The sequence below is a fragment of the Chionomys nivalis genome, chromosome 7, assembly GCF_950005125.1.
Source record: "Chionomys nivalis chromosome 7, mChiNiv1.1, whole genome shotgun sequence".
NCBI classification, from domain to species: domain Eukaryota; kingdom Metazoa; phylum Chordata; class Mammalia; order Rodentia; family Cricetidae; genus Chionomys; species Chionomys nivalis.
Window position 1 is genome coordinate 56,741,231 of NC_080092.1, and position 13,815 is coordinate 56,755,045.

General features: G+C 50.3%; 1 protein-coding gene across 4 annotated transcripts in view; it reads right to left on the minus strand.

Moving 5' to 3' along the window:
• Rph3al (rabphilin 3A like (without C2 domains)) overlaps positions 1–13,815 on the minus strand; it is a 138,844-nt gene that overhangs the window by 74,517 nt on the left and 50,512 nt on the right. For all 4 annotated transcript variants that reach the window (XM_057775140.1, XM_057775141.1, XM_057775142.1 and 1 more), the window contains exons 2-4: positions 7,742–7,851; positions 5,771–5,914; positions 3,340–3,469 (exon numbers count right to left, since the gene is read on the minus strand). In XM_057775140.1, coding sequence (XP_057631123.1) covers positions 3,340–3,469; positions 5,771–5,914; positions 7,742–7,818 — 351 coding nt within the window. In that variant the 5' untranslated portion in view covers positions 7,819–7,851. The remainder of the gene's footprint in view (positions 1–3,339; positions 3,470–5,770; positions 5,915–7,741; positions 7,852–13,815) is intronic.

The window sequence follows — 13,815 nt, forward strand, 5'->3', positions numbered from 1 at the left end:
CCTAAGTCCATCATTCCGCCAATGGTAGCCATCACCACCAAGCTTGCCCACAAGCTTGCTCTCTCCGTCTCTCTGCAGTCTATTTGGCCTTCAGCAACTAGAACCATCTCTTAAAAACACACAGCGGGGGCTGGAGAGGTGGCTCAGTGGTTAAGAGCACTGGTGGCTCTTCCACAGGACCAGGGTTCAAGTCCCAGGGACTGTATGGCGTCTCACAACTGTTAACTCCAGCTCCAGAGGATCTTCTGCCCTCTGCTGGCCGGTGCGGCACTTGCACTCACAGAGCACACAGACACACACGGGGCAAAACACGAAGACATTTAGACTGTATCCCACTCCTTCTCAGTGCTGCACGCCAAGCTCAATACTCAGTTTCATAAGAGAATTCCAGCTCCTGGCCCTGAGGTTCTGTGGGACCTGGCCCAAGCGCATCCCTCGCCTCCTCTGTTCCAGATACTTTAATTAGCTCCTTAAGCTACTTCTGCCCCAGAATCTTTGTGCCTGCAGTTCCCTCTGCCCAGAACCTATGTCCACGCAGATCCTCCTAGGACCGACTCTTGCCTGTGTCCAGGCTCAGCTCAGAGAAGTGCCCCTTCACAGCCAGAGCCACATCGTTGTCCCCGCCCAGTACACAGCCCTCAGTCTTCCTACATTATTTTGTGTTTACTCATTTAAAATTTGCCTGTTGTCCCTTTTCTGCTGGGAAAACAATTTCAACGACAGCAAGGGTCTGTCTATCCCTGGAACCAGCCTGTGCACGGTGGACCCTCTACTATTAAAGAATGGTCAGCCAGGCGGCGGCGGCACACCCCTCTAACCCCAGCACTCAGGAGGCAGAGGCAGGCGGATCTCTGTGAGTTTGAGAGAGTTCTAGGATAGTCAGAGCTACACAAAGAGACCCTGTCTCAAAAAATCAAAACTTAAATAAATGGTTACCTATGATTGGATAACCCAGTCTTCTTGAGGACATAAGAAGAAACTCGTCCAAACCTCCCAATGCCCTCAATCTACTATCCCCTCCCCCGCCTTTACCCTGAACAAATTTCTGTCAGACCAGCACTCAGTCTCCTTTCTGCTGGCAGAGTAAGAACACAGAATGGATAAATGCCCTCTAGCCAACGACCAGTCCAGCCCCAGGGCACTGGGCAGAGGGGGAGGGGAGTCGGGAGAGCATCTCTCCCACAGCCCTCATCCAGCTGAGGCCCTCCCCTGGGACAGTCCGTTGCCTAGGCAATGGCTCTCTGAGGAGCAGCTGGCATTAACTCTTTGATAACTATTATAGGGACCGCAGCTTGCTCTGTGGAAGAGGCCAGGACGTTCCCGGGGGAAAGAGATACGGCACTGCCCATCATGGTCCCTCAAACCTGGACTCTTCAGAGTCGTTGTGAGGTGGAGAGAGAGAGAGGAGGAGGAAACCTGCTGCTGGGGCCGCAGAGGCGGGGAGAAGAAGTCACAAAACATCACCCACCTGACCCCAGTCCTAGGAGCAAAGCATTGCCAGGTTTCCACGCCACCACGTGTGGTCTACATCACCCTCTGCTGTGCTCGGATGATCAGTCCGTGCCCATTAGACTAGGATTACCACAGGCAATAGGGAGTGGGGAGGGCCTGTGCCTCCAACCCCAGCTTTCCCACGTAGTCACTGGTACATTAACCTCTTTCACAGTTAGCTTTGGGATGCCACTGAAGATGCCCTTGTCAAGGCTGCAAAAGACTTCGTGTTTCCGGTCCATGTTTCCTGCTCCGGCCTGCGCACCTCTACTGTCTTCTCGGTGTTCACCACCCACCCCACTCCTCGGTTTCTATCCTGTTTGTCCTTCCCAGGACGGATTAATCCCCAAACCATCTTAGTTGACAAAGGCTTGTCATCTTAAGAGAAAAGATTCTTTTTCCTCTGTCTTGTTTACTTTAAGAACTCCAAGCTTGGGGCTCAGTAGTTAAGAGCACTCTCTGCTCTTCCAGAGGACCCAGGTTTAATTCCCAGCCCCCTCATGGCAGTTCATAACCATCTGTAAGTTCCAGGGGATCCAACACCCTCACACAGGCATAGATGCAGAGAAAACACCAATACACATAAGATATAAATAAATACAATTAATAATAATAATAAAGAACTTCAAGCTCAAAACAATGACCGATACAAATGGAGCTGCTTGAGGGTGGGGCCAGCAAAACGAGGGGGAAACGGGAAAAGGTGCGGGGGGGGGGGGGCTAACAGCGTCTCTGAGCTAGGGAGGCAGCAAAGGGAGGCCAGGTGTTCATCACTGCACAGCACAGTTACAGCTGGAAGAGGAATAATCTAGAAGAGTTTCTGCCAGGGAGAAAAAAATAACATGCCCCAAAGGACAGCAAGTAAAACTGAGATCTGAAATAAATGTGAACATTGGAAGGTATATTATTCTCTGGGAAATAATAAACTAAAGTCAGACTAGTAAAAAGTCTTGGGCTCGGGGACTGGAAAGATGGCTCAGCAGTTAAGAGCACTGACTGCTCTTGCACAGGACCTGGGTTCAGTTCCCAGCACCCACATGGCAGCTTGCAGCCGTCTGTAATTCCAGTTCCAGGGGACCCGAAACCCATGGCAAAACACTAACGCACATAAAATAAAATTGAAAACAAAGTCTTGCTGTCATTATAAAGTGATTTAATATGTGGCACAGTTTAATGTGAGAAATGGAGAAAATCTATTTGCTCTTGCGAAGGCCTTTCTCCCTGACATCAGGAGAACAGCAGCCAGAACAGAAGCACAGGCCTAGTGCTACTAACATGTTCTGGCTGTCTGTGCTAGGTAAGGGTTTTTGTCTTTGGTTTTTGAGACATTGTGCCTAATAATTTCCTGGCTGTCTAGACTAGGCAAGGGTTTTTGTTTTTGTTTTTTTTGAGACAGGGTTTCTCTGTGTAGTCTTGGTTGTTCTGAGACTCCCTCTGTAGATCCGCCTGCCTCTGCCGCCTGAATGTTGGGAGTAAAGGTGTGCACACCACAGCAAGACACTAGGTAAGGCTTTCTGAGTCTTGCACCTGATGTATCTGATCCTCGGTTCACTGGAGTACATGTGATAATTGCCCCTGTTTTCCAGATTGAGAAGACAAGGCACGAGATACCAGACCAATTCTGAGGTCTGATGGCTGGAACAGGAGCAGGATTCATACCCAGCTCGCACTCTCCTCAGAGCTATCTCTAGAAGCCAAACCATCCACTCTTCTTGCCAAAAAGCAAACGATATCACCACATGCAAAAACATACACACACACACGTGTGAAACAGGGGGCGCAAAGCCACGGGGCGGCAAAGCCAACCTGTGCTGGGGAGCTGATCAGCAAGGCTAGAGCGGGGCTTACCTTCCTGCAGTCTTTGCAGAACACAGAGGCGCTGCCCAGGAAGCCCAAGATCTCCCCGCAGAGCAGACACTGGGAGAGGCCATTGCCTAACACATTCCGCTGCATCGTCTCCAGCCGCTCCACCAGACGCCTGCAACACAGGGCACAGAGTCAGACGGAATGTCCTCCCTGTCCCTAACCCGGAGACTACACAGGTACAGCTGCTGTTGGCGTCTAAGCATATGTGCTGTTCCCTCACCCCTTCCCCTGGGTAACTCCCAGTCACTTTTTAACTTGCCATTAACTGAACACCTAGGATGCGCAGGACATTGGGAAGATGGTAGCAAACAGGCCAGATAGCACACACAGTCCTGGCTCTCCTGGAACTTAGATTCGACAAAAGGAGAAATTCAAGAGCAAAATAGCAAGCCAAGAGTGAGGGGACAATAAGACAGATGAGGGGCCAGAGGCACAGTAGTAGGTGGAGACCAGGCAAGGGCACTCTGAAAACACAGAGGCCTGAGAAATGTCCCGGAAGCCAGAGAAGAGCAGGGGCTAAGGCAGATCCCAGAGATTTTCAGGTCACAGGCTGGAGTTTGGTTTCAATCTGAAGCCACTGAAGAGTTTAAAGGGGATTTGACCCAAGTGACATTTTTCTAAGTTCCTGTGGAAATCTGGAATAATGAGGAGGAAGCCAGGAGGAGGAGAACCTCTCTCAGAAGGCTGGCGGCCTGGAGCTGCATCCCAGAGGGCAGTATTGAAGGCCTGGTAGGGGAGGGACCGTTGACTTTGGGTCAGAGCACCCAGGTGGGTCAGAAACTCCAGCAGCAGAGAAAAACAAAAACAAAACAACAAAACTCTTCTTTGAAACTGTCCAATGCTGAGCACCCAGGGACCCAGATGGGCCTGGACGGGTACCCCTTCCACCGAAACCCCCTCTCCTCCCCCACCTCCTGCTATGTAACCACAGCCTCCATGGAACTGTTTGGTTTGCCAGCCACTCTATTTCTGGTACCCAGCAGATGCTCAGTGGAAACTCCTGAATGGATGAAGAGTAGTGTGTGACCACATCAAACCCTCTGATGACCACCCCTACCCTAGGAGGAGGAAACTACACTTCCTGTTTCAGAAAAGACTGGAGCGGAGGAAATAGGAAGGGGCTTGCTGAGTCATGAAGCTCCCAAGAAGAGGAGCCTGGGTGCACCTCCAAACCTGCCTGGTAAGGGCCCCCCTCACCACAGGCCTGTACTTTCTTGATGTGACAGGATGTTGCTAAGGGGGACATGGGATACCTAGCTCATCAGTGCAGTCATTCCCATCTGTGCCCCACAGTGAGGCCACTCCCATCTGCATGCCCCACGGTGACCACCTGTGGTTTCCATATATTGGCATTGTTGTCCATCTGGGGACCTGTAGGGCCTGGGGGCAAACCCAGTTCTAGCCTGGCATGACCCTCTTGCTCTCAGGAACCGTCTTGTCAATTCATGTCATGTATCCACGCTTCATGTAGAGGACACACTTCCTCCACGTGACTCGGCATGCAGTATTGCTTCTGGGCCCAATGCCCTGCAGCTCAGCACTTAGGGTGACACCAGACCATGAAAGGGACTTCCTGAGATGGTGGCCTGCTGGCTGAAGGCATCTAAAAGTACTTCCACATCCTGGGGGAGCCTGTAGGAGCCTCCCCTGCTCACCATCCTGGGGGGGATGGGGTGGGGGTCGATCACCAGCATTTATTGCTAGCCCATAGCCTGGCAGGACCCTTGGGGAGCAATCTGCGAGAAGTCAGGTTAGACGAAAAAAAGACCCAGCCGTTCTGACGTAATCCCTATTTGCACTGACACGATAATGGCCTGTCTGTGTGATTGAGGCTCATACAAGAGGCCACTGGCGCGGCAGTCATCTTTCTAGTGGGGCCATCGCCTTCTAAAGCGGCCTCTCTACTGTGTCTGATTTTAAAAAATGATCATAGAACTAATGGGAAAAGAGGAACAGAAAAATAACAAGATCAGGACAAACTGAGCTCCTGCCCAAAGCAGTGGAGTGCAATCGCACTTTCCTACCTGAGGTCTTCCAAATCAAACAGCAATAAAAAGGCACACCAAAAGGGTGGATGGCTGAGTCCTGGGTGTTAGCAACCAGAAGAGGAGCTGAGGACATACTGGAGGGCGCCTCCTGCTGGGGCCACGGTAGGGCAAAGCAATGATCAGCCTCCACTTGAGTGCATCCCTTGACTGAGCTGCAGATGGCAGGGGGTACGCAGAGACCAAATCCAAACCACTCCCTGGGCTCATTCCTTCAGTCCTGGGGTCCAGGATCAGTATAATACCCAGTTCCCAGCTGTCTACATTCCAGGGGGCCGGATGAGAAGCTGACTATGGCTGACTGGTACGCCCTGCAGCTTCCCTGCTCAGTGCCCTGGTTTTCTCGCTGGAGCTGCTGACTGGCTCACCCGATCCTCTGCTGCTCCAGGATGTCCAGCCGCTCTGCTCTCTGAATGACCTGCAGGATGACCTCCAGCTCCGCGGGGCTCAGACACTGGCTCCTCCTTTGCTTCTCCGTCTGGTAGGTGTGTACAGACCAGCCTGTCTGCAGCCTTAGGAGGAAAAGTACGGTTGGAGATGAGGCTGCCCACTGCGGCAGGACCCCAGGGTACCCACAAAGCCCCCACAAGAATGGTGGAGACACAGCCTGGGCACTGTGGTTCGGAGTCCATAATGAGAATTCCTGTAAGATGTGGATTTGTTCCCATCGCCGGTGTCAGCATTGTTAGGAGGCAATGTGGGACCCACCATTTTCCAGTCTTGTGGGGGGTCTTGGAGGGCCAGGCCGTATCCTGTCTGATAACAGCCACCTCCTTGCTTTCTTCACTGTGTACCCCCACACTCTGTGCTCAAACCACACCTGTCTCCTGTCAGCCTCTCTGTACGCCATGGTTCTTCCACCTCAGGACCTTTGTGTGTGTTGTTTCCTAGGCCTGGAACTTTCCCTGTTTCCTAACAACGTCTACTTCTCTGGGTCAACAGAAGCATCACACTCAAAGGGAAGTCTCTCTTGGTCCTGGACCCAGTTAGTATCCCGCCCCCAGCCCACTGTCAATCATTGCAATGAAAAGAACTGCACATCCCTAGGAAACCACAGCAAGCTTCACCCCTCCCCATCTCTGCTTTATTTCAAAGGGCCAAATGAGTTCAGGGATGTTCAGGGACTCCTGGGTGCCCGGTAGGAAGAGCGTGAGTTGGAAAACTCTTCAGGTTCCCGGAGGGGGTACCCTGGACTCGGCTCCCAGCTCTGCAGTGGGGTGTCGTTACAGCTGTCCCTCAGACACACACCCAGGAGGAGACCCTCACACTGGCTTTTCTGAAAGGCCATGACAACTCTCAGCAGCTGCTGAGCAAGAGTTCAAGTTGGAAATGAAGGGGACACTGGAGAGTCAAGGGACAGCTGGGCCCTGCCACGGAGGACACGGCAACGGCCTGGCATCAGAGATTAGGTAAGAGGGACCATCCGCATCCCTTGTCACTCTCCCTGTGTGTGTGTGGGGGGGTGCTGAGGCACCCAGAGGAGAGGAACAAGTCAGCTGCGGAGCAAGGATGCTCACATGTGACACGTGACACCACTCTTCCTGAGCGGTTTAGATTAGCTTTTCTGTCTGCCTTTGATGTCTTAGCCCTGTCCCCCGCAGGCTCATAATGTCTAATTGCAGATTTCTTAAACTTGGTCCCAGTTGGGAGATGCTGGCTCCTGGTACTGGCACAGTCTAACAGCTGCAGGGTGCTCCTTGCCTATCAGAGCCAGGGACAGCACCCACCAGAGAGCTGAAAGAGACTAGGAGCAAGAGGACATCTGGAAGGATCAGCGAAAGGTGCACAGTGCGTGGGGAGTGTGGTGGGGAGCAGACCTAACTGGAACCGAGTGGTCACTAGGCTGAGGGTTAACAGGAAAATCAAGACACCCCCCACCCCAAAGGGACACAAGGGAGCCACAGAGGAACAAAAAACCTGCTAAGGGTGAGGGGCGATGCTGTGGACTAGCTATGGTCTCTGCCAAAGAGATCCATTCATCCAGGGAACAAGCCCGTGCTCCGTGTTGTCCCACTATGACATCAGGGACAGGAGCAGAGCCAATGAGGAGGCCTTGTTCCCTGTGGGTTGCTGTGCTAGAGCACAGGTTTGGGAGTCAGCTAACTCAGATGTGGGTCCCAACCCAGCTGCTCATCAGTGACATGGGCAAGACATTCAGGCCTCACTTTCCTTTCCTGAGAAATGGGGACAAGTTAGTTCTACACCGTGGGCCAAGAGTGGTGTGTACTCGCCAGCCATCTCTCTCCAAACGTTCTCCTGAGAAGAAACCTTGCAAAGGCCTGGGAGGACGGCAGCAGGTGGAGAAGGAAGGGCCACCCTGCAGGCCACAAACTACTTACTTGGCTCGCAGAGCAAGCTGCCGATCGTTGGGGCAAACCCACTGGTCATTCCCACTGCTGAAGATGGTGTCAGCCATGGCAGGGAGCACAGCCTGAGGCGGGAGTCACATCTGAGACAGGGAGGACAGGAAAGAGCACGTCAGTGGCTGGGAGCTGATGGCAAGCGGGGTCCCACTGACCACTGCACTCGCTCCTCCAGCAAGGGCCTCCAGCAAAGCTCCTGGACTGAGTGGCCAGGTACATCACATGACAAAGAGCCCAGAGCAGAAGGGACATCAGAGGGCGAGAATCAGAAAGACGACGAGAAGGTACGCACTCAGCAACTTTTCGTATTTATTTTTTTAAAACCATCTTTTCTCATTTTGCATACCAATCCCAGTGTCCTCTCCCTTTCCCCTTCTGCTTTCCCCACCTCCACTCACCCCACCCTGCATCCACTTCTCAGAGAAGGCAAGACTTCCCATGTGGAGTCAACAGTCTGGCATGTCACTTTGAGGTAAGACCAAGGCCCTCTCCCCTTATATCTTATATATATTCCTCCAAAGAGAATGGGCTCCAAAAAGCCAGTTCAAGCTGTAGGGATAAATCTCGGTCACACTGCCAGTAGCCCTACAGACTGCCCGAGGCACACAACTGTCATCCACATTCCAAGGGCCTAGTTCGGGTCTCTGCCAGCTCCCCGTCTGTCAGTCTGGAGTCAGTGAGCTCCCACTAGCTCAGAGTAGCTGTTTCTGTGGGTATCCCCATCACAGTCTTGACCCCTTTGTTCATATTATTGCTCCTCCCTCTCTTCAACTGGACTCTGGGAGCTGGCTGTGGATCTCTGCATCTGCTTCCATCAGTTGCTGGATATTAGACGTAAAGCAAAGGATAACCAGCATATAGTCCAAAATTCCCAGAAAATCTAGGTAATAAGGAGAACCCTAAGAGAGATATAAATGGATTTCCCTAGGAAGGGGAAAATAGACAAGAACTCCTGAGAAAATTGGGAGCATTGGGGGGGGGGGGAAGCAAGGGTGGAAGGGGAGGGGGAGAGGAGAAAGGGAGGGGGAGGAGAACATGAGGGAACAGAATGGCTGAGATGGGGGAAGGCAGAGAGGGAGAGCAAGGAAAGAGATACCTTGATTGAGAGAGCCATTGTGGGACTAGCGAGAAACCTAGCATTAGGGAAATTCCCAGGAATCCACAGGATGACTCCAGCTAAGACCCTAAGCAATAGTGGAGAGGGTACCTGAACTGGCCTTGCCCTGCAGCCAGATTGATGACTATCTTAATTGTCATCTCAGCAACTTTTGTTGCAGCCCGCGGGGCATCCAACCCCTGCCCTTTCTCACACAGTGCACCCCCAAGGGCCAGCCCATGAGGAGACAGCGAGACACCGAGGCAAGCCCATGATTCTCCCCCTTCCCCCGTGGGAATGGAAAAGCAGCTCACAGTGCTCTGCTCTGCTCCCCAAGAGGTCCCCACCAAAGCCACAGTGTTCTTCCAAGGCCAAAGCATAAGGAGGCGCCAGCACCTCCACTAGGCACAGTTTTAAAAGTCATTGTCCACAAGGGCTATCCTTGAAAATTCTGCAGGGAAGGGACCCTTTAGTTGGCTTTCTGTGCGTTACTGAACAGAGGACTAACTCAGACCGTTTATTATGATGTTGTTTGTGCCTTCTAAAGGGAGCGAGTGTGAGAGAGAGTGTGTGTGCATGTGCACTTTTGTGTGTGCTCACATGTTGGGGAGGAAAAGAGATGAACTTGGGTCAGTGTGCACAAGGATGAGCTTTTAGTGAATCCAGTCCAGTGCACTGCAAATTCAGAATCCATTTATATTCTATAAAAATTAGTAAGGAGGAAAGCTGAAGAAATGGTTTAGTAGTTAAGAGGGCTGGCTGCTCTTCCAGAGGACCCAAGTTCAATTCCCAGCACTAACAGGGCAGTTTACAGGAGTCGACAAGTCCACTCTCAAGGGGTCTGGTGCCCTCTTCTGGCTGCCATAGGCACTGCATGCATGTAATACACATTTGCATCAGAATAATTTTTTAAAGCATAGATGCTGAGTGGGGGGGGGCGGTGCTGTAATCAAGGCTTCGCTCTATTCTCCAAGCTTTCCAATTGCTTTTGGGGTGGTTTCTTCTCCTGAGAAGGAGACACTACACTACTGTATCACACTACAGGAGCTTTGCCTGGAAACAATGCATGGATATTCTCAGAATAAAATTTCGCACTTACTGAATTCCTCCTGCCCTGAGATAAAAGTCGTATGGATGCTACAATTCTATCTTTATTGGTCAAAACCACACTGACACATATGTGAACATACAATGGGCTTGGCAGGAGAGTGACTGCTACGAGTTCCTCATCCCTATTCAATACAATTTCCTTACATTATAGCAATGTGTTAAAAATAAATGTTTACAGAGAACTCTTAACAGAAAAATCTCAGTGGCTGAAAGACACTTCAGGAAATGCTCAACATCCTTAGCCATCAGAGAAAGACAAATCAAAACAACTCTGAGATTCCATCTTACACCTGTCAGAATGGCCAAGATCAAAAACACTGATGACAACTTATGCTGGAGAGGATATGGGGTAAGGGGAACACTCCTGCATTGCTGATGGGAGTGAAAACTTACACAGTTGCTTTGGAAATCAGTATGTCAATTTCTCAGAAAATTAGGAAACAATCTACCTCAAGATCCAGCAATACCACTTTTGGGTATATACCCAAAGGATGCTCAATTATACCACAAGGACATGTGCTCAACTCTGTTCATAGCAGCATTACTCATAATATCCAGAACCCGGAAACAACCTAGATGCCCCTCAAATGAAGAATGGATAAAGAAAATGTGGTACATTTATACAATGATGTACTACTCAACAGTAAAAATAATGACATCTTGAAATTTGCAGGCAAATGGATGGATCTAAAAAAAAAAAACCATACTGTATGAGGTAACCCAGACCCAGAAAGACAAATGTAATATGTACTCATTCATAAGAGGATATTAAACATAAAGCAAAGAAAAACAAGCCTACAGTCCACAACCCCAGAGAACCTAGACAACAAAGAAGACCTTAAGAGACACACATGGATCTAAATAGAAAGAAGAAAAAGACAAGATCTCCTGAGTAAATTTGGAGCATGGGGATCACAGGAAAGGATAAAAGGGGAAAGGGAAGGAAGGGAGGGAAGAAGAGAAATGTATAGCGCAATAAAAACAATAAATAATAAAGAAATGTATGTTTACATGCTACCAATAAAGGTGTGTAATTGAATTATGTAGAGGGGAAAAACTGCGAGGTTGGAAATTTGTTTGCTATTTCCTTAAAATGTTAACCACAGACTTGCCACATGACCCAGCAACTCAGCTGTCCTAGATATCAACTACAATGGACTGAGAACATATGTCCTCACAAACATGTGTGTACAAATGTTCTTAGCCACATCATTCCTAACAGCCCCTAAAGCAGGAGCAGCTAAAACATCCACCAGTTAATAAAGGTATAACGTGTGCCCTGTCCACACGTCAGAATGTTAGTGTTCTCCAACCTGCTCTAACATGGTTGAACCCTGAAAACGTGAAGCTAAGTGGAAAAGCCAGGCTGTACAAGAGATCACATACTGAATGAGGCTGTTTATGGACGTGTCCGAACAGGCAAATTTACGGGTAGATAGTGGATTAGCGGCCATTAGTTGGCCCAAGAGAACAGCGACAGCTAATGTCTTTAGGGTTTCTTTGTGGGCTGATGAAATATTCTGGCATTAGACAGGGTGATAATTCCCATATGAGGTGGATGACGAGAACCAACTCCAGAGAGTGGTGCCGTGGTACACATCATCTTACACACATGATGAAAAATAAAACTAAACTTTTGAACATTCCAAAATATGAGTTACATCTATTGATATTTTACTGAGAAATCTAAAAACTCCAATTAAAGAGATTGCTTTTATATTTTTACAGTTCGCTTTGATTTGGGGTTTAAAGACAGCTGGGCATTCTTGTCGGCCTTTTCTTTCAACCTTTGAGCTGTGGTTCCGGTGAAGCATGTGGAAGACATCCAGGCTCTCGCGGCTGTGGAGGATGGCTGGGAGGCGGAGGAGTAGTCTAATAGCTTTCCCAGATAACGGTGTGTGCTTTTCCGCACTGAAACTCAACAGATGGCACTCGCTTAAAAAATAGTTCCAGCCCAGCTTCTGAAGCCACATCTGAGTACTTCCTGTTTCTCAGTGTTTGTGGAAGAGGCCAAAGGTCACATGTTGAGGAGAAATAGTTTTGGTCTTAGGGGTCTCTGAAAAGTGTTGGGGACCCTTAGAGAATTGCTCTTCCAGACCAACGTAGCCCATGTCCATCATGACCCCCAGGGGGCAATGTGTGGGCTGGAGCTACCTGGCGGGCACGCACTGTCACCCCACAGGTCTCTGCGCCTGACCTTCCGGTGAACTTGACATCCGACCTTGATCCACATTTCATTTAAGATCCCCATTCAGCCAGGCATATGGGCTCCATGGGCAAGCCAGGCACCTCTGGACCTTCTCCGAAATGGAGCTAATATAGTCCAGAAAAACAGGGAGGCACAAAAAAGACTAGTTCAAGGATGGAGAGCCGTCATCGCATAAAGGTGATCGCAGGCGCCGCGTGGTAGAAGGAGAGAACTAGCTCCTTCAGGCTGTCCTCTGACCTCCACAGGCGTGCTGCAGCATGTGCTGTTCCTCCAAACACATCCAATGCAATAGGATTGCCATGCCCATTAAAAAATTTAAACCTGTCTGTGCCCCATTCCTAGCCCCTAGTGCACTGTGGGGTTATTTTTGTTTTGGTTTCTGTTAGCTTGTGAACGGCGTGGTCACACTGCTACAGAAGTGTGAAATGTGGTACACTCTGCTCAAAGTAAATATTTAGAACACGTGACTCATATGTTCTTTTTTCCCCTTCTAACATTCTGCAAGTGTCAAGAAAAGAAAGGGCAATGATCCAGGTAGACAGGTTCTACACAGGCTGCCCAGCTCTGCCCCTAACCTGCAGGGGGCGCTATGCCCAGACTGTTGTCCAGGACAGCAACCCCGAGTCTGACAGCCCAGTTCTTCTGTGACTGGACACAGCAGGGAGGTGACCCCCTGTGCTCTGCTGGCCACTGTACAGAGGCAGAGGCATAGTCAGGGTGACCCTGGGAGACAGAAGCAAGCCAGGGAACCTTGGGGCTCTGCACTGGGAAGACCTTACTTTCTGCAGAAGCTTCTAACCTGAAGCTCGTGACAGGATGAGCAGGGAGAACAAGCAGGGAAAACGAGGAAGGACTTGGTACTGACATCCTTACTTCTGTGACGGCAGAGAATGTAAGAGAGCTCCTCAGAGCTTCAAGCCAACCCCTAAAACATCTCTAGGGAATGACTGCACTGCCTTCAGGTCACACCCCAGGGCCACAGCTTTAGGGACCACAAGCCAGGGAACCCTTAGACTGCCAACGCAGCTGTCCGCTGACCCACTACAAATCCATGTAGTCTGTGGAGCCCATGGGCCATTCTGTTCTGCCCTTCCTAACCTAATCAGTATTCTTTCCTGTTAGATGAGAAGAGAGGGTCGAGAGGCCATGAAAGGGTCACGCGGTTACCTGTGGAGGGCACCGCTCCCCACCTGTCACAGAGGGCGGCCTTTATATAGGCAGTGAGGAAATTGGAAGAAAAGGTCCACAGAAGAAAATAGAAGCAAAAGCAAATAAAAAATGGTGCTCATGCAAATTTCCTAAAGGTGCAGGACAAGTCAGTGGTCTTCCCGGGGCCTGTCTCCTGATGGTACAAGAGGGATGGATGGCCTGTAGGCTGCCCTGAGTCTCACAGCGGGTGTATGACACGGCTACTGGTGGGTCCAGGGACAGAGGACCCTAGATGGAACCCCTGAGCCAGCCTAGTCCACAGGATAGAGAGACGGGAGTCACTGTAAGACAAACAGACAGACCTACACTCCTGCACCAGCCAGTCCACAGGATAGAGAGACGGGAGCCACTGTAAGACAGACAGAACTACAGTCTATGGGGAGGTCAGGAGAGATGGAGCGACGTTACTTCTGGAGCATGGGGTCA